General features: G+C 41.6%; 1 protein-coding gene across 6 annotated transcripts in view; it reads right to left on the reverse strand.

Annotated features, from left to right (window-relative positions):
- SECISBP2 (SECIS binding protein 2) overlaps positions 1–20,762 on the reverse strand; it is a 53,929-nt gene that overhangs the window by 7,880 nt on the left and 25,287 nt on the right. For all 6 annotated transcript variants that reach the window (XM_050945677.1, XM_050945673.1, XM_050945671.1 and 3 more), the window contains 6 exons: positions 19,787–19,888; positions 18,287–18,418; positions 15,059–15,191; positions 8,524–8,693; positions 6,703–6,841; positions 424–583 (listed from right to left, as the gene is read on the reverse strand). In XM_050945677.1, the coding sequence (XP_050801634.1) occupies positions 424–583; positions 6,703–6,841; positions 8,524–8,693; positions 15,059–15,191; positions 18,287–18,418; positions 19,787–19,888 (836 nt within the window). The remainder of the gene's footprint in view (positions 1–423; positions 584–6,702; positions 6,842–8,523; positions 8,694–15,058; positions 15,192–18,286; positions 18,419–19,786; positions 19,889–20,762) is intronic.

A 20,762-nucleotide genomic window follows, 5' to 3' on the forward strand; every position in this document is an offset into this window, starting at 1 on the left:
AACCGGACTTTTGTGAAGATTAGAAATGCCGGTTTATAGAGCTTTCTGGTTGGTACAGGGTCAGATAACACAACTTTTACTGTATAACTATGTGATTTATTCCACATTATAAGCAAGGTTTTTATGTTTCTAAGAGTATCTGCTCCTCTTTCCTTTTGTGGTCACTAAACCTATTCTTCTTCTCTTCTCTGGTGATCTTGGATCTGCCTTCCTAGGCTGACTGACGACCTATTAGTACTGCACTTGCTGCTTACTGGGATGTCACTTATTAGATGCTAACCTGCAGGAGAGCTGAAAATAAAAATTCAGAGTTGAGTTTTAAATTCAGTTAGCATTTCACAGAACATTACTGATGTAATTTACCTTATTCGAGGAATGTCCTGCCTGTGGTACAAAGGAAGTACCAATACTAAAAATACTTACTCTCTAAATCTCCTACTATGAATTTTTGGAAGGCTGGAGTTTAGTGGTGTTAGACTGGAGGAACTTTCCATAGAATCCTTAAGGTCTTTACATTCCAAGAACTCTTCTGAACTTCTCTGAGCCACAGAAATTGAGGTTATGGGAACATCTTCTGCTATGTCTAAGCATAAAGAAATTAACTGTTGTATTTGTGTTATAAAAAAGACAGATGAAAAATTGAACTGATCTATAAGTGAGAATGTAACTCAAGGACTCTCCTACACAGAAATAAGATAGGTAGTTCCTACCAGCCCTGCTTTTACCTGTTTCAGAGTTATTAGGATCATTTCTAGTACCAAAGTGAATGACCCAGCAAGAAGTATTAAAATATGACCAGGGTTCTTTAGAATCTTTTCCCTATAGATTCATATCTTTCAATTTTAGACAGGTTTGACTAGAAAACAGGAAGCAGCATTAGATAAAAATTCACTGCCTAAAAACTTTGTTAATGCAGGGTTATGGCTGGCAGTTCCTTGAAAACCAGGAAAGGAAATACAGAGTTATGGTACACACCACCAAAACTAAAGTCTGCCCACTGGACTTGCAAGATGCAATATAATGTAAGTCATGGCTGCCCTATAATAAACAGATATGAGGAATGACTAAGTTAGTGTGCTACTTTACATGGTGTGGTGTCCCCCACAGAATTGTATTCTCATTCATCTGTATGCACTCCTAACACAGTGAAGGGCAATTGGGGACAGCTGAATTTACAGTGCATAGCTTACATGCCGCAGGTTGCCAAATTTCACACTGTAATGAGGAGAGTCCATCTGCTTTCTGGGCCAAGTTATGTCAGTTGTGCAAGTAAAGGAGCACAACAGTCTATCCTTGCCATGGAGATTTGTAGCAGTCTGCAAGAAGCATGACAGTGCACTACAGAGCAGAGGTAAGTCAAGTAATAATCTAGAGGGAATCTACAGGACAAGGTTCAAGGGGGTGGTGACACCTGGCAACACTGACTGCTTGGAAAGAGCAGATGAAATGGTTGAGTATACACTGGGTATAGCCAATTGCTGTTCATTATGCCAACCTAAATGTGACTACCATTCTCAGTTTCTCTTATCATACTCATGCTGTCCCCCCCACAGTGCTCCATATCATCAGCAAAGATTGACTGCTACGACATCTGTCAGGCATTGCATAGGGCGTCACTCAAAGAGAACAGCTAAAGTTGAAGGGCAGTGCATTTCCTGGTTTTAAGAAATTTAAGTTCAGCTGTATTAGACATTCTGGAAGGGTATGAGACACGTCAATCAACCTTAACCCTCCATTAAAGTTTTTGAGCACTGAATTTCACTTGTTTGAGGTGGTGATGGTAACAGTGAAGGGGGCACTGTTGGGGGGCACAAGGAGGCTTCCTGGGAACACCTTGCTTCCACCTCTCCCCTACTCTTGTTCCTTCCATCCACCTAGTAGGACTGCAGGCACCATGGGGAAGAAGGAGGGTGGTAACTGACAGGCTGTGAGAAGCACATCTACCAGTTGGAGTAAGCAAAGTAGAGTGTAGGACAAGCCCAGAACTTGTATTCCACTTCAGTGACTGGGGAAGTGACTTTGCATAACTCTTTAGTATAAGAGGACCGCAGAGGCGTGAAGTCGTTAATTCATCTCAATGTAATGTTCTCAGATGAATTAGAACGCTCCATGGACATGAATACAATCTAATAACTCTGAAGTGTGAATTGACCTAGTCATCTTAATGGGTGTTATCCTCCCACACTATTCCAAAATCTACCCCAGCCCCTGCTGAAGTACACCAATTTTCAAGACACACTCACTATGCTCATAAGTGTTCAAGCTCTTCATTGAGTAGCTGTACCCAAGAACCCCTTGACAAAATAATTTCAACTTGCACCACTATCTCCATCCCTGACCCTACTGTGGCATTAGTAATATTATGGATGGTAGTTCCACCACAGTTAAGGTTGCACAGAATTTCCATTCTAACAGTTGTAAAAAAGATCTACACACATTTGGGTTAGGGTATCATTTTAAAAAATAATTTGTGCACTACTCAATTTTTCTATAGCAATTTACAAGGAATAAAATACGATTTGAGATTTGCTGTGACTGTTTTGAAGAGGACATGACTAAAATCTTTTTTTTAAAACGTCTGACATTTCTTTTAGATCCCTTTTTCTAGATCACCTGATCACACATTACTAAGAAATCAAAAATGGATAAACATGATCTCTTGTTTGGTAGAGATGGGATTAATTATTGTCAGTTAAAATTTGGGGTGTTAAATTTTCATGATAAATAAAAAACACTCTTGACTGATGACAGCATCATGGTTTTACATTAGAAAATGTAAATGTTAGCCATATTTTAATTGTTGGTGTTTCTATTACGGGTTCACTTTCTAATGCTCAGCAACCACTTTGATCATTCTGACACTGATCAGAGTTGCAGCTACTCTCTTTTCTTTGCTCACGCTCAGGCTATTGTTATGAGAGAACTTGGCTGTGGTTATGTCAAGTCCTTTTGTGCACTTAGCCACTATTAACTGCAAGCAAGACCACCACAAAGTCAGGAATAACTTGAGCTTTGCATAAGCATGTGAAATAGCTGCAGTGGCAGCATTGCTAATAAGGACAGACTAAGTGACATGTTCATGAGAATGGGAGGAAGTGTGGATAACTGACCTTGGACCTGGGTGTCTATGACTGAGTTTCTTGCTATTATGACTAGGAGTTGCTTTGGTGACAAGTAGAATTCTGAGGTTTTTTCCTGATGCTAGGAAAACTGTTAGCCCACTAGGGGTTACTACAAGTTATGTCCTTTGTTTTGAGCAACCTATAAAAAGTTTATAGTCTGTATTTGGAGAAGTTCGGAGAGGATTTCTACAAGCTAGGAGTCTGACATCCAACTCCCTAGCGACTAGGAGGAAGGCTGGCAACCAGAAACCTGCTGCTGACCATTCACCACCATCTCACGTTTTGGATAACTAGGTCTGGATTGCTCTAGACTATTGCTATTTTAGACATGCACATCAGGCTCAAAAAAAGAGGAGATCTTTGAGTGAAAGCACTCGTGTGTACCAAGCATTTATCGGATTGAAGAGGTGGGTCCCCCATTTATTTATTTCCTGGAACCACCTGGGAATCGAAGACTAGTTACCACAGTTTTGGGTTCAGAAACCCCTGGGTAACACTATGGCTACACTGACACTGCTGCAGCACTTAAGTACAGCCACTCATTACAGCAACAGGAGGGGTTCTTCAATCGCTAGAGTTAATCCAGCTCCCTGAAATCAGGTCTATACTACACACGTAGGTCAGTATGACTGTTACTTGGAGGCATGAAAAATCCACTCCTGGGCAACGTAGTTATGCTGACTGTAACCCCCTGCGTAGAAAGCGCTATGTCAGTGGGAGAGCTTTCCCCACTGACATGGCTACTGCCTCTCATGGAGGTGGAGTAACTAATCTGACGGGAGAGCTCTCTCCAGTCGGCTTAGAGTGTCTTCATCAAAGCACTGCAGCTGCACTGATGCAGCGTTTGTAGGGTAGACCTTCCCTAAGACACAGTAGCAAAGAAAATGGAAGAATTCTTCTGTCGACCTAGCATTGTCTAGAACAGCTTAACTATGTTGATCAGGGATGTGGATTTTCACATCCCTGAACAATATATTTGTGTTAACTTAACTTTTTTAGTGTAGATCTGGCCTCAACTCCATTGTTCATGGAATGGGCGAGGAGCATGTGGAATGATTACATTACCCCAAGGCTACTGTTTACTAGAGAGTCTTCTGTCTTCCTTCTTGTTAATACTATTTTCCATGATAATACTTCTAAAAGTAAAATATAAGTATGCACATGGATTTTAGAATAGTTTGAAATATAGATCTTAAACTATAAACTTTGCTCTCAGGGTAAAATTTCTAAAAGGACCTTGGCCAAGAGCAGACAGTCAGCAACTAATGTGCACACCACATCAAGAGACTGCCAAAGGCAGGACTCAAACTTATAATACATGCGTACTACTCAGGTTCAGTGGCCATATCACCATGAGCCACGCACTTACTGTGATACTAGGGTGCTTGGAAAGCCTTTGGCTTCAGAGTGCTTTCTGCTGCACGTGAGCAAATGACTTTCTGTGGCTTGTCAATGTGGTGTGGGCAACACTGTAGATCAGCTTTTAGTCTGTATAACTTAAAACATTGGTTCTGATCACCTGATTAGGATGGATAGCAGAGCCATAGCGTGAGCTTCAGGTGCATGCAAAAAAAGTTGTAAGCACCATACAATTTTGATGTCAGATGATTTTAGGGGGGCTGGACTTCTGGAAACAGTTGCTCAAACAATCTTTAAACTGGAAAATTAATCCTATCTCAGGCCTCCACTGGTCACAGCAATTTCCAAAACAATTCAAGCAAGCATGTGGATTTTGGAGCACTTGGAAAACTGGCTGTTAAACACTTAAATAGTTTCAATCTTCATTATAATTGATAAAAATGCAATTACAAATGCAGGGGAAGTTTAATTCTCCTTTCATATGTTCAAGATTCAGAGAAAATCTTTAATAACTGAAGTATTTAGTTCAAATTTAAAGTCTCATAATGTATATTCATAACATATACAACATTATTCTGTACAGATTTAACTGGGAATAATGGAATACAGTGAAGACAGGGAAATGTAGCGGATATATAAAACCCCTCAGTAACAATATGATTTATTAGCCTGTGGGGAGCAGTTTCCTTTTGGAAATGGTGGAAGTGGAAGCCCCATAAAATACCCCAGACTAGACAAAACAGTTAGTGATCTATATTGGCAGAGAAACGCATCAGATGGCCTAAGGAAGAGAGAGAGATTCTCTAGAGACAGATGCAAGCTAGGTAACACTTCCCTTGGAGACTCCTACTATGTGACAATTTGGGCAATCTATGTACAATTTACAAATTGTTTGATACTGAAGACTCTGCATGCCTATATCAAAACTTTCAACTTCATTTTCAATGTGGGGCTTGTTTGCCTTCTCTGCTATCTTTTGCCTCCATACTGAGCTAAAACCCACAGGAACTGATGGAAGGAATTCTTGCACTTGACACAAGGATAACACTGGAGGGTTGTTAAACGTTGCTGACTGTGTGCGCGCGGGCGCAAGAGATCATTTCCCGGGGACTTTGTTTACTTGACAAGGCAGATGGGTGGGGGTGAGGAGGGGGAAGAAGAGGGAAGGGCAGGGCAGTGATACCTGACACAAAGGAGTGAAGTTTATGAAAGGGTCACTCACCAGCCATTTTAGAGGACGCTTGTGCAAGACAGCAGAAGAGCACTGTATGCGGGGGTTACAGAAAGGAGGAGAAGAGACCAGAAGCAGAAAGCTGGCTGCAGGAGCAAAACAGACTCCACGATTCAGAGAAGTCATGGGCTGCAGGAAGTGGATCCTTAACAGTGTAGAGGCCTCTGAAGCATATTTTGGGCTTAGGTCAGAATGGTGAGGAAACTGAGCAGGAAAGTGTGTGCAGATATTTTATTGTTTTTTCTACAGCTGCATGTTTCTTGTGCTGGCTAAAGTAAAATGACTGGAACCCTTACAAAGACTGTAATCTGAAGAAGAAGTGAAGTATAAATCCAGAGTGCCCACAAGGCCGGAGTTCTGGGAAAGGGTAAGTTTAAGCTTCTAGGGCATCTGGGGGGTGTCAATGCTAGTCCTGCGCTTAGGCCCCCAGGAAGGCAGGACCCCATTTCAATGAACTGGTAACAGACAGAGCCAGTGCACATAAGTGTGCGAGAGGGGTCAAGAAAAGACAATGCTGCAGCCTACTCACACCAAGGGAAGCTTAAGAGCATAAACGTGGTAAGAGCCAAACATGGCAACATGGTGAACATCTAGGAGGAGCTTTACCAGTGCTGTGACGCAGTTACAAATACAGTAAATCCAACACATGTAGAAAGGAGGCAACAATAATTAGACTCGCAATTATCCAGCAGCACAGACACAGGGTATCAGCTCTAACAGTTCGGCTGGAGCTTCACTCTGCAAAAAAAACCTTTTAGAAAATCCCCAGTGGAGGCCTGAGCTCTATAGTAATCTTCATTTCACAAGTCTTGTGTACAAGTTTTTTAAAGCAGCAAGTGCAATTACACCCACACCGCCACCTACACACTGTCCCTACTCATCAGAAAGTGTGACATTGCTAGTGTTGTATCCAGTGAGCTAGCTCTTTAAAAAAATTAAAAGGCCTCCCCCAAACCAATAAAAGGTAAGACATTCAGCATCAGGAAATACCTGTTTTGGTATCCTGAGTAAGTGTCTGATCTTCAGTTGTGGATTCTTCACACTGATGAATAGTATCTCCATCATCTTTTGGAATCGTCGTCTGTTCTAACAGGTGCTGTTTTCGCTGTTCTCTCTCTTTCAAAATAATCTTAAAAATTAAACAGTTCAGTGTCAGGCAGGCACCAATACAATCAAGTTTTAACACCGAGACCAATTACATAAACACTAACTCCACCATGTCACTAAGGTTTGAGTTTCATAGTAGGTATATCCCCTCACTCCAGGTTCAGGCAGCCTGATGTCAGAGTAAGTATAAAGACTCAAGCCAAAAGCCATATATGCCCTAGCCTGCCTCTGTATCAAAGGGGAAAAGATGAATTTTCTGCCCCTACATTAACATTGATGCTTTCTAATGGCTACCATCATAACTGGAAGAGAAACGTCTGGTGGCCAACTACAAGGACTGAGAGAAAAGCTGAAGAGTAGTGATGAGTTGGAGCAAAAAGTTGGCCCCCAAAAAAGCGGCCGATAAAAGCACTGAAGTATGAACATAAAAATGTGAGAGTAATCCAATTTCATACGCACTTAAGGTCCTTTGCTGGATAGAGGCTTTACTCCCTCACATCCTACCGTGTAAAAACCAGTCAGTCTGTAGTACATCAGTGTTCCTCAACTGCAGGGGTGAGGTGGGGAGGTGGGGGGGGGGAAGAAAAGAAAAAGAGACAAAACTGAAGGGTACGGAGAAGATGAAAGGAAAGGAGAGTGGTGGTACAGGGTAATAAAGGGGAGTACTGGGGATGAGGAAAGCTATGTAATACTGGAGCCAGTCTGATGACACATTACAAGTGTGCTGCTACAGCTAGAGCGGTGGACAGATTCTTGAAATCAGTCATCCTTCCCTGTATTTGCAACAGCCCCCAGAGTAGCTTGCTATGCAGCAGGTAACATGTATGGGGCTACTGGCTCAGTTGATTGGTCCAAGCTTTGTGATCACTCACACCATAGGGCCCAGTTACAATAGGGGAAAAACAAGTCTGTATTAGAGGGGGAAAAACAAGCAAAACCAGATACTTCTATTATAATAGCTCCTAAGTGTGCTAAACACTGTACAGCAAAAATAAAAACAAAAACACAAACAAAACCAAACCCACAAAACACTGTTCCCAGCCTGAAACGATGGGTGGTAATGTCCAAGACAGCACATGGCACATTGTTAGCAATAGTTTTTATACTGTACAATTTTCAGGTGCACTTCAGCAGTGCAGAGTTATTAAACCATCCTAACTGGCTCCATAAGGATCTCCTTGGACTAAGGAATCCCAGGTGATATAGAACTAATGCTATGCCATTGGCCTCAGTATAAAAGGGATGCCCAAGAGGTATGGGAAGGGATTCGGATGCCCTTATATTTTCAGCTTCCATAAAAGCTCCATGGGCAACCAGGCAGAGATTAGAGAATCTTTCAGGCTGTTATAATTTATGCTGGAGATCAGACCATCGTGCCCAAACCTGCACTGAGCACAGCCTGGCTAAACTACAGAACTTGGTATCTAATACGTTTCCCCATCCAAAGATTTGAGCACTTTTGCATACATACAGTCCTCATGCTATAAAGTGGCTTGAGTCTGGAGTAGAGAATGCTGATTTGGAACACTGAAGAATATATTTAGCTTGATCATATAAAATAACTTTTTTTTTAAAAAAATCAAGGATATCTAAAACTGAATTTGTAGCAAGGCTAAAATCCAGATTAATACATTTAACAGATGATGGTGATATGGTTAAAGAGAATAGTAGAGCTATTTAATAAAAGGTAATAAATTGGAGCACCTTTTTAAGAGATGTTGGTTTCTTTGCTTTGGGGACTTCTCTCTGCTTTCCTTTCTTTACCAAAGGAGCACTGGAGTCCAATGGATTATGTGGTGTCTTCCCTTGATTTAATTGTTGATTTTTTGTTACTGTTGTAGGTTCTTTTGAAAGCAATGGTATGGCACCGCCAACTGAGATAAGAGAGTTTTCATCAGACAGCTGTAACTCAGTTTTAACATCTGAACAAAATCTAAGGCAAATTTAGTGTCTGGCTGTCAGTGTAAATGCAACAGGTCCTCCATCATATAAAAGACTTTTTATGCAATTTATGAGTTGAGGGGTAAGAGGGCGAAGCTTTAGTCTGTCTCAGCTCCTTCCCCAAAAAAATAATACCTTACCCGTCTATTATACCATCAGCTTAATTAGCTCTGATCTCTCAATCTCACAAATATGGAGACGAAATTAAGCTAACTATTGCAATGCAGGCTACATTCAATATCATACAAATCCAATCTGAAAAATTTTAAGAAACCTAAGTTCTACTTAGACTTGCCATTTGGGATTTTGTCCTCTCCACTTCCACAAACAGATTCTATGGTAGCTTCAAGGATGTGCTAGAGCTTCTAGAATTATTTGTAGTGAATAAGTTAAATGTGTCTAACCTCCTCCACTCTTCGTATTTGTGAATTGCTTGCAAGTCAACACCACCCAATTTGGAGTGTAATAAATGAATAAATGAGATATCTAAGGTACTTATAAGGCTCCCATCATCATGTGTCAGCACTTCACAATCCTTAATGTATTTATCCTCACAATGCTCCTATTAGGTAGGGAAGAATTATCCCCATTACAAATGGGGAACTGAGGCACAGAGACAGTACGTGACTTGCCCAAGGTCACACAGGAAGTCTGTGGTAGAGCACAGACTGCACCTAGATCTCCCGAATCCCAAGCTAGCACACTAACTACACTAACCATTGGACCATCTTTCCTCTAACATACTCCCAACAAGAATTTCTAGCTGCATCAAGTCTGTGAAACTTCCAGGATCTGCACAGAAATCATTTTACCTTAGTCCTTCAATGAATAAGACATCAGAAGTAACAGCAGAGTGAACTTGCTATATTTGTTCCTGAAAATATTGCAAGCCACTTTTTGTATCTCTCTACTTAGAGCTTTTAAGGGTATTTACATAGTACCTTCCTAATATCAAGCAAGTTACTCAGAGCTGATAAGCTGTCTTGTATCAACTTTAAGTAATCTGAGTGCACAGTAGCTACTCTTCCCTTCAGAGAGAAGGCTTTGGATTCTTTGACGACCATGGGATGGTGTTCCAAGAAGGAGGAAAGACAGGCAGAGAGGGGCTCCACCTAACAAAGAGAAAGAAGAGCATCTTCGCAAGCAGGCTTGCTTACCTAGTGAGGAGGGCTTTAAACTAGGTTCACTGGGGGAAGGAGATCAAAGCCCTGAGGTAAGTGGGATACTGGGAGGACGCATGAGCCGGAGAGCCCAAGAGGGGACAATCAGCAACTTATCTTAAGTGCCTATACACAAATGCAAGAAGCCTGGGAAACAAGCAAAGTGAACTGGAAGTCCTGGCAGAGTCAAGGAACTATGATGTGATTGGAACAACAGAGACTTGGTGGGATAACTCACATGACAGGAGTACTGTTATGGATGGATATAAACTGTTCAGGAAGGACAGGCAGGGCAGAAAAGGTGGGGTAGTTGCACTGTACGTAAGAGAGGAGTATGACTGCTCAGAGCTCTGGTATCAAACTGCAGAAAAACCTGAGAGTCTCTGGATTAAGTTTAGAAGTGTGAGCAACAAGGGTGATGTCATGGTGGGAATCTGCTATAGACCACCAGACCAGGGAGATACAGGTGGACCAGGTTTTCTTCCGGCAACTAACAAATTACTAGATCACAGGCCCTGGTTCTCATGGGAGACTTCAATCATCCTGATATCTGCTGGGAGAGCAATACAGCAGTGCACCGACAATCCAGGAAGTTTTTGGAAAGCATAGAGGACAATTTCCTGGTGCAAGTGCTGGAGGAACCGACTCTGGGCAGAGCTCTTCTTAACCTGCTGCTCACAAACCAGGAAGAAATTAGTAGGGAAAGCAAAAGTGGATGGGAACCTGGGAGGCAGTGACCATGAGATGGTCGAGTTCAGGATCCTGACACAAGGAAGAAAGGAGAGCAGCAGAATACAGACCTTGGACTTCAGAAAAAGCAGATTCTGTCTCCCTCAGGGAACTGATGGACAGAATCCCCTGGGAGAACAACATGGGGGAAGGAGTTCAGGATAGCTGTCTGTGTTTTAAAGAATCCTTATTGAGGTTGCAGGAACAAACCATCCCGTTGTGTAGAAAGAATAGTAAATATGGCAGGTGACCAGCTTGGCTTAACAGTGAAATCCTTGCTGATCTTAAACACAAAAAAGAAGCTTACAAGAAGTGGAAGCTTGGACAAATGACCAGGGAGGAGTATAAAAATATTGCTCAGGGCATGCAGGAGTGAAATCAGGAAGGTCAAATCACACTTGGAGTTGCAGCTAGCAAGGGATGTTAAGAGTAACAAGAAGGTTTTCTTCAGGTATATTAGCAACAAGAAGAAAGTCAAGGAAAGGGTGGGCCCATTACTGAATGAGGGAGGCAACCTAGTGACAGAGGATGTGGAAAAAGCTAATGTACTCAATGCTTTTTTTCCCCTCTGTCTTCACAAACAAGGTCAGCTCCAAGACTGCTGCACTGGGCAGCACAACATGAGGAAGAGGTGACCAGCTCTCTGTGGAGAAAGAAGTAGTTCAGGACTATTTAGAAAAGCGGGACAAGCACAAGTCCATAGGGCTGGATACGCTGCATCTGAAGGTGCTAAAGGAGTTGGCGGATGTGACTGCAGAGCCATCGGCCATTATCTTTGAAAACTGATGGCGACCAGGGGAGGTCCCGGATGACTGAAAAAAAAGGCTAACGTAGTGCTCATCTTTAAAAAAGGAAAGGAGGAGGATCAGGGGAACTACAGGCCAGTCAGCCTCACCTCAGTCCCTGGAAAAATCATGGAGCAGGTCCTCAAGGAATCAATTCTGAAGCACATAGAGGAGAGGAAAGTGATCAGGAACAGTCAGCATGGAATCACCAAGGACAAGTCATGCCTGACTAACCTAATTTCCTTCTATGACAAGATAACTGGGTCTGTGGATGAGGGGAAAGGAGTGGATGTGTTATTCCTTGACTTTAGCAAGGCTTTTAATATGGTCTCCCGCAGTATTCTTACCAGCAAGTTAAAGAAGTACGGGCTGGATGAATGGACTATAAAGGTGGATAGGAAGCTGGCTAGATCATCGGGCTCAATGGGTAGTGATCAACAGCTCCATGTCTAGTTGGCAGCCGGTATCAAGTGGATTGCCCCAAGGGTCGTCCTGGGGCCAGTTTTGTTCAATATCTTCATTAATGATCTGGAAGATGGCATGGACTGCACAGCAAGTTTGCAGATGACACTAAACTGGGAGGAGGAGTGGTAGATTCAGCCAAAAGAAATCTGATGAGGTTCAACAAGGACAAGTGCAGAGTCCTGCACTTAGGATGGAAGAATCCCATGCACTGCTATAGACTAGGGACCAAATGGCTATGCAGCAGTTCTGCAGAAAAGGACCTAGGGGTTACAGTGGACGAGAAGCTGGATATGAGTCAACAGCGTACCCTTGTTGCCAAGAAGGCTAACAGCACTTTGGGGTGTATAAGCAGGAGCATTGCCAGCAGATCAAGGGATGTGATCATTCCCCTCTATTCGGCATTGGTGAAGGCCATCTGGAGTAGTGTCCAGTTCAGGGCCCCACACCACAAGAAGGATGTGGAAAGAATCCAGCGGAGGGCAACAAAAATGATTAGGGGGCTGGAGCACATGACTTGGAGAGGCTGAGATTGTTTAGTCTGCAGAAGAGAAGGGGGGGGGGGGTGGAGATTTGATAGCTGCTTTCAACTACCTGAAAGGGGTTCCAGAGAGGATGGATATAGACTCTTCAGTGACAGCAGATGACAGAACAAGGAGTAATGGTCTCAAGTTGCAGTGGGGGAGGTTTAGGTTGGATATTAGGAAAAACGTTCACTAGGAGGGTGAAGCAGCACTGGAATGGGTTACCTAGGAAGGTGACGGAATCTCCTTCCTTAGAGGTTTTTAAGGTCAGTCTTGACAAAGCCCTGGCTGGGATGATTTTGCTGGGGACTGGTCCTGCTTTGAGCAGGGGGTTGGACTAGATGACATCCTGAGGTCTCTTCCAACCCTGATATTCTATGATTCAGGCTAGACTTCGTAAATGAGAACTAAGTTGAGAACACAGCCAAGGAAGTTCTTCAATATAAAAAGATGTGTGTAGGTAGAGCTAAAGGTTACGTGCTGCTTCAGAACCAGGAATATGCATAAAATCCTGAAGCTCCAATATATCTGTCACAAACTATGCATGTCACCTGTGTATTCACAGCTTGGAGAAAAATAATTAAGAAGTTACTCAGTGTTGTATATTTACTGAGCCACTGCTAATATTTTTGAAGGCAAAAATGTAAATACTGTTGTTGTTTGTAAATGGTTATAGACTATCTACAAGTAGCCCTTAGAGTTAAACATTTTCCCTTCATACATTAATAAATCCAAGTGTATTTCTCTTACCCTCTAATGGTTAACAGATATAATAAAAATAAGGATAGTGCTCAATTTAAGTACTCAAGAACCAATCAGCTGATGATTTAAAACTTAAACTATGATGTAAGACAGATCATAAGATATTATTTGTTGTTTCTAGGACCAATTAACACATTTAATAAGCTCTGAAGCTGTCAAACAAGTCAGTAATTTAACATAGTTAAGATGTGATCTCCTTCTAGTTCTACAAGATGACAAATGTCCTTGTATATAAAGCATCCTTTATAAAATTTAAAGCTGTTTAATTACTATGACTGAGTCACTCTCTCACTTTCACCATACTCTGAAAACGAAGTATAAGGTAGAAAGGCAATAATGTGGATAAACGCTATCTTTGTCACACTACTAAATTTCTGTGACTTTTCCTATTTCTCTTTACTTCTTTGCAGCTATATCAGCTGTTAGCACAAAGGTATTTCACAACCTACAAGCCAGACTCAAATTTTGGCTCAGGCTCAAGTGATTTATTGTGAGCACTTGTGTCTCAAAAAGTTCTTGACGATGCAATAGCTGTCTTATCCCTCCTAGGTACAGCCAAGACAGTCTCATCCCTCTTATGAGACAACGCCAGGCACAAGTAATCTAATGTAATTACTACTACAGGAGCAGACGCTATGATTCATGATGCTCTACTTCCTGCTACACCACTCACCCTGTCCCCACCCTCCGATCCACACTAAAATTATCCTCATGCAAGTACTTTTTAAAACTATTCTGGGATTTAGGATTAACAATTGTAGTTGCTAGTACCTCTCCAATATTATAGTTTGGCTGCCTTTAATGCTGGGAGAAATTATACACAAAGTATTCCAAGTTCTCACAGTGAACAAAGACAAAAAACACTGATAATTGATACTTCCAGTTATTCATTTGAAATCTCAAGAATGGCATGGTATAAAAAAAGTTATGAAATTAATTTTACCGTATTTAGAGTTACTTCAACTCAGTACATTGTTTCCACAATTCCAAAATAAGGAGAGAAATTCTTAATCATTGTCAAGTGATAGAAATGGATTATTACGTTTTTTCCTACTTGAACTAATGTAGTTACGTGGAAGTTTTCCTTACAAGTGATCTACAATGCAATGTGTTGTGCCATTTTTGTTTCTTTAGGATATACAAATAAAGCCTGAAAGCATTTCTTTCCCTCCCTATAGCCAGGTTTTTGCTCATTTTTTACTTCACAACTAACAAACACTTCTAACAGTCTTATCTTTTGTTTTTGCCTAGATAACTCTTCCACGTGCCAGGGAATTGCTGTGGGAGTTCTCAGCCCTCAGCTGAAAGGGCTAGGATGGAACGGTTTGAATCTTTACCAGAGAGCTTTTCTTCCAAGAGACTGGTTTGTCAGGAGTTTCAGTGAAATCAGTATTCAAAAAAATGAAACTGACTGAAGTTCTCTTTGCTTTCATTTGCTCAGGTTCCAGTCTTGTCTCTTGTAATGTCATAATCTTACCCCAATTGTCAATAAAGAAGACCAAAGGGAGAGCAAACAAGACCTGACAGTTTTAGTTTTAAAAACAAAAGCAAAATGCCAAGCTGAAATGGACTTTGGCTATCCCTATACATCATAAAGCACACTAAAGACCAAATATGTCCCTTCTTGCCATCTTTTCAGTTAATTTTCAGTCATCTTTCCAACTCATCTGAAAAGATATTTTCCAGCTAAATTGTGGTTCTTCCCTATCTTAACTTTTCATATATAGCTTGCTTCACTTTGATTTTCTTGTCCATCACAAATGTGAAGTATATTTCTTCAATTACCACATATTCAAAGTGAGGTTATTTTTTAATTTCCCATATTTGAAACCAACACAGTTGACATGAAAAAAGGAAATCTAATTATAGCTTGTACCTGAAAGCACCACAGGTTTTGAGGACTGTTTTGATTTCTCTGCATGTTGCTTCTGCTCCAATACAGCCAGCATGCCTCCCAAATCCAACTTCACTGGAATCTGACTCTTCTTTCCACTGCTCTTAGAAGCTTCCTAAGGAAGACAGGAATGAAACATGGGTTCTCCCATTTCAGATCTTAAGAGGCTGCCCTTCTTGAGTCATACAATATACTATGGAGACATTCATTCACGAATACTTGTATTTAAAGATCAAAAAACAAGTGGAAATCACATCAAATCTTAATGTTTTGGAACAGTGATTGTTTGGGATTAATGATGTATGTTTTTTGACACTTACTGAAACACAGCACCAAAGACCTCTTTACACTTGCATCGTAAGACATTTCACAACTGAATAGGCTTCTGTTTTGGGAAGTATGTCAGGTACCTTTTACTAGAACACTTATTGGAGTTACTAATTTTACTTCAGAAACATATAGGATAAATAGTTGATGCATTTTTGTTTTTAGCAGCTGTTTTTCAGCACCTGGGCCTGGGCAGACACCTCACCCTTCCTAATGCCTTTCTTTGAAAAGAATGCTCTAGTGATTCCTTCTTTGTGCCATCAAACAAATAGCCTTATTTTCCTGTGTCTCAGTCCAAGAAGGTGGGCAAGTATCCTCTTCCACGGCTGGCACTATACCTATTCTGTCCAGAGACAACATTAATTTTAGATCCAAATTTATAGATGCTTCATGTTCTTGCTTTTATTACTGTAAATGAATAACCTAACAGAGGCAGAAACGTGAAACTTAGGGTATGTCTCTACTACAGCTGTGCCGCTGTAATGTTGACACTTCCTACATCACCAGCAGGGTTTTTTCAATTGATGTAGTTAATCTACTACTCCAGAGGTGGTGGTGAGGTCAACAGAAGAATTCTTTCATCAACCTAGCTGTGTCTACACCAGGGGTGAGATCAACCTTACCACTGTAGTCCGGGTACAAAATTTTTCATAGTCCTGAGCAACATGGTTAAGTCAATTGAATTTTTAAGTGTAGGCCAGGCTTAAGGCAGAAAGTACTAACAAAATGTTGTTTTATAGCTACCTAAATAAGACACAAGAAGATCTCTGCAGGACTATGGTCCTCCTTGATTTCTGTACACAAACCGTGCCAGAGTAAGCAATATGTCCAAACCAAGGTTACCTTCCAACATCGTTGAAACTCTCTCTTGCATCGTAGCCCCAGCCATCATCATTTTAGTAATGTACCATTCCAACAACAAGCCAAGCCAGGAAGCATGAGACATGGGCATTCTGATTTACTTCCATTACCAGAGCTATGCTACAACCTAGCTCTGCATGGCTGACTACTAGCTTGCCGTACTACCTGTCTGATATCAAGTTGAAAATAATTTTGAAGAACCCACAGAAACAGTAAAAGCATTTCTCAAAGTTTAGAGAGAACAATATATACCCAGTAGAATGCTAATAAATCCAAGTCAAGCTTGATCCAGCAAGATTTTTTTGGAATAAGGCAGTTCATGTCATTCTCTCATTTCTTAAAAGGTAGCCTGGGGGCAAGCACTGCAGGCCCTAAACAGAAGTTGCTTTCCTTCCGCAACTTAAAAATGATGTGCCTATGGTTGGATGTAGAAGTGAGAATACAATATCTGGGTGTGCAATATCCTTAAGACTCCAGCTCAAACTGTTTCTGAATTCTTAAGAAACTGGATTAGGATAGGGCACGTCATGATCAAATCAGATGGGCTAAGGGGACAATCTCCAATACAGTAACTCCTTACTTAAAGTTGTCCCAGTTAATGTTGTTTCGTTGGTGATCAATTAGGGAACGTTCTCATTTAAAGTTGTGCAATGTTCCTGTCTAACGTCGTTTGGCAGCTGCCCGCTTTGTCCACTGCTTTCAGGAAGAGCAGCCCATTGCAGCTAGCTGGTGGGAGGCTTGTAACCAGGGTGGACCGGTAGCCCCTTCCCCCCAAGTTCCCTGTGCTGAAGCCGCCCAGCAGCTATCAATTGCAGGCTACCAATTGCTGGCAGTTCAGCTGTCCCTCCCCCCACTACCATGTGCTGCTCCTGCCCTCTGCTAGAGCTGCTCCCAGAAACTCTTGCTTGCCGTGCCGGGGGGGGGGGGGGGGGGTGTGGGGACAGCACCCATGGGCACACTAGTAATAAATAGTAATAATTAGAGATATACCAATCTCCTAGAACTGAAGGGACCTTGAAAGGTCATTGAGTCCACCCCCTGCCTTCACTAGCAAGACCAAGTACTGATTTTGCCCTAGATGTCTAAGTGGCCCGCTCAAGGACTGAACTGACAACCCTGGGTTTAGCAGGCCAACGGTCAAACCACTGAGCTATCCCTCCCCCGCTAATGTCCCTCCCCCCTGCTCCTGCAGCCCGCTTACCCCTTCTCCATATAGAGCAGGGAAGGGACACCGACAGAGAGAGCTTGGAGCAGCAGCTGCTGTCAACTTCCTGATCCACTTAAAAAGACAATGCACTTAAGAGTGGGTCAGCTTACTTAAAGGGGCAGTGTGCATCTCTCTCTCCCCCACACACCTGGTGTGTCTGTCTGCTATGCTGTCTCCCCTCCCTCGTGTTCATGCTGCCTTGTGTGAGAGGCTACCTTAACAAAGTGTTAATCCTTGAGCGCTCAGCCCAGTGCTAGTTCATCATTTAGCAGCAAGACATTCCCTGGGAAATATCCCTCCCTCTTCCACGCTCTAACTTCACCACCTCAACCAAACTTCACAATCATCATAGCTGTGAATAGTATTACATTATTTGTTTAAAACGTATACTGTATGTATATCTATACAATATATAGTTTTTTGTCTGGTGAAAAAAACTTCCCTGGAACCTAACCCCCGCCCCATTTATATTAATTCTTACGGGGAAATTGGATTCACTTATTTTGCTTAAAGTCACATTTTTCAGGAACATAACTACAATGTTAAGCAAGGAGTTCCTGTACTTAAAACACATACACTGCAAAAACAAGTGAAAAGATACACTGGCCACATTTTCACACATCTGATAACCTAAAGTGGTTTGATTTTCACAGGTGCCAAGAGCTTCCAGCTAAAGAATCAGGTCACTTACTGTAGATACAAAAAAAGATATACTGGCATTTAAGTTTGAACCTTTTGGTCTTTACTGCTAAACATGCCAGTTCTCTCTGCAATTTCAGCCTATGATCACTTAGTTTCAATGGGAACTGGTTTACCTGAGGTTTTTTTCTTTCCAACACAGCAGATGAGGCATGTTTCCCTGTTTTTTTCCCTGCTGTTACAACAGATCCCAAGTTTGATGTATCATTTTGACAATGACTGTCACAGGACTCTTTGGTTAGATGTACCTTTGAAAGTCAAAAACAGAAAGAAAGTACAGAAAATGTTTAGACTCCTGTCATATACTGTAGACAAACCACCAAAATGTAAGCAATATGAATATCTGCAGGGGGATAAAGGGAACCTGTGGTAATCAAGTCTACCTACAGTAACAGGAGCTGTGACCCAGACCTGAAATTGTAAGCAATGCGTTTCCTCTGAGAAAAAGTGAGCATTCATTGGCTGCTAGACTGGTCAACTACATCCAAGTCTTCTATCTTTCTTCAGTATTTCTAGTTTGCCTACTAAGTTCTTCTAATGCAAATGTCTCAATCTTTTCTGGTTAGTGGTGAAAAATATTTTTGAGACCTCTCTACATTTATTATAACAACAAAAAAATATGACAAGCCTATATGATGTGTGTGTGTTTTGAGACCATGCTTTATCTCACAAACTTTGAAGGTTTGCGCTACCTCCAAGTTCTTCTGGAAATTTTTTATTTTTTACTTTAGAAGAAAAGTTTAACACTTTGTGACAGGCTCCACCCCTCAACTGTCTTGTGTCACCCTCTTGCGGGTCACAGCCTAAAGGTTTAGAAATACTACTTCAGTGTAACACAGAAATGGCTTAGGGCTTGTCCACACACTCACAGTGCTACAGTAGCACTTAGCTAAGACACTATCTATGCCGACAGGAGAGCTGCCCTCCTATCAACACAGTGCTGTCTATACTGGAGGTTAGGTTGATATAGCTACATCACTTTTCCACACCCCAGTGATATAGTTATGCTGACATAAGCTGATAGTACAGATAAAGCATTAGACTTGCTCCTTCACTGAAGGATGATTTTAAAGTGGAAAACAGTGAAAGGAGTGCATATGCAGGTAGATTACTTTTCCCAAAAAGTTGTACAGTTCTTACCTTTGCTGCAGACTGTCAATGAAATGCCCTAGATATACAACTGAGTAGATTTAACACTAATCAGGCTGCAGAGCCAGGTGACATACTCAGCAGACAGATACCTGTGAGACTAGGTGGGTGAGGTCATCTTTTTTATTGAACCAACTTCTGCTGGTGAGAGAAACTTTTGAGCTTACATATGACCTGAAGAAGAGCTCTGTGTAAGCTCAAAAGCTTGTCTCACACCAACAGAAGTTGGTCCTATAAAAGATATTACCTCACTCACCTGGTTCTCTAATATCCTAGGAGCAACATGGCTACAACACTGCAGTCGACATCTGTATCCATTTTCCCTTACACATTCTAAGAGCAAGCCTCTTCATCAAATTGAAGCACAACTAATATGAAAATTCAACATTTTAAAAAAGTTTCCATTTTTCTCTGTTCGGTTTTTGGAGATGCAAAGCAAGTGTATGGGATCTGACAAGATCTCTTACTTCAGGCTGCCTTCTGCTAACAGGAGCATAGGATGATTTCTGAGTCTCCACCCTGTTTTTTCGGTCAGAAGCAGCTGCCAGGTCAGGAAACTCTTCAGCATCCTAAATAAAATACAAGCCATCATTTTTAAAGAGGATGATCAGCTCCAAATTCCCAGCTCAATATCCAATATATATTCTCTCCCTCCCTTCCACCTAAAGAAACATACATCATCTGTTTTGGTGTATAGAGATTAACGGATCTGAGCGCGTCTCCTTCAACTATTATTGACATCTTAATGCTTAAAAGCTGCGGAAGGCAGATTTTGCATATGGCAGCAACTAGTTCAGAGATGAAGGGATTTAAAAAACAAAACAAAAACCAAACACTTGCATTAACAGGTGCCAGAACTTGAATCTTTTCTAGTATTCTGAGTGCAGTCAGTACTGCAGCCAACTAGTATGGATAGTTAAAAGAGCTATTCTGTTACTTTTTAGAAACCACTCTTTAGATCATTTACAAGCATTCTGAACTACAAAGCTCCCATTTCCCACTCTAGCCTCCAGTTACGTAGTCTTGCCTTAAAAAGTGTGGGAGAGAGAGAAGGGGAACAAAAGAGGGGAGTGCCATAAACTCTGGACTATGGAATCATGAACACAAAGAAATCAGTATATGTTTTGATACTATTGACAATGTAAGTTTACAGTTAAACAACCGCACAGAGAATGCATGTCTGCAGTATACAATATTCAGCAAACTAGAGGATCACACACTTGTTGCTTCTATAGGCTGAGAGCATAAAAAAAAAGCACATTACAGACTCCATGACATCCTTCATTCCCTCCATAAGCTCCTTGTATGCCATTCTCCCATCTCCTACAATTTCAGGGACTCTCTGCAGCCACTCCACCCTCCACCTCAGGCCAGAAATAATGTGGCCCCCCATTCTCCCCATGCCACGGGCTCTCTGTGCCCTCCCCATTTCCCCAATGTCCA

This window comes from Gopherus flavomarginatus, chromosome 3 (assembly GCF_025201925.1).
Source record: "Gopherus flavomarginatus isolate rGopFla2 chromosome 3, rGopFla2.mat.asm, whole genome shotgun sequence".
Classification (NCBI taxonomy): Eukaryota; Metazoa; Chordata; order Testudines; family Testudinidae; genus Gopherus; species Gopherus flavomarginatus.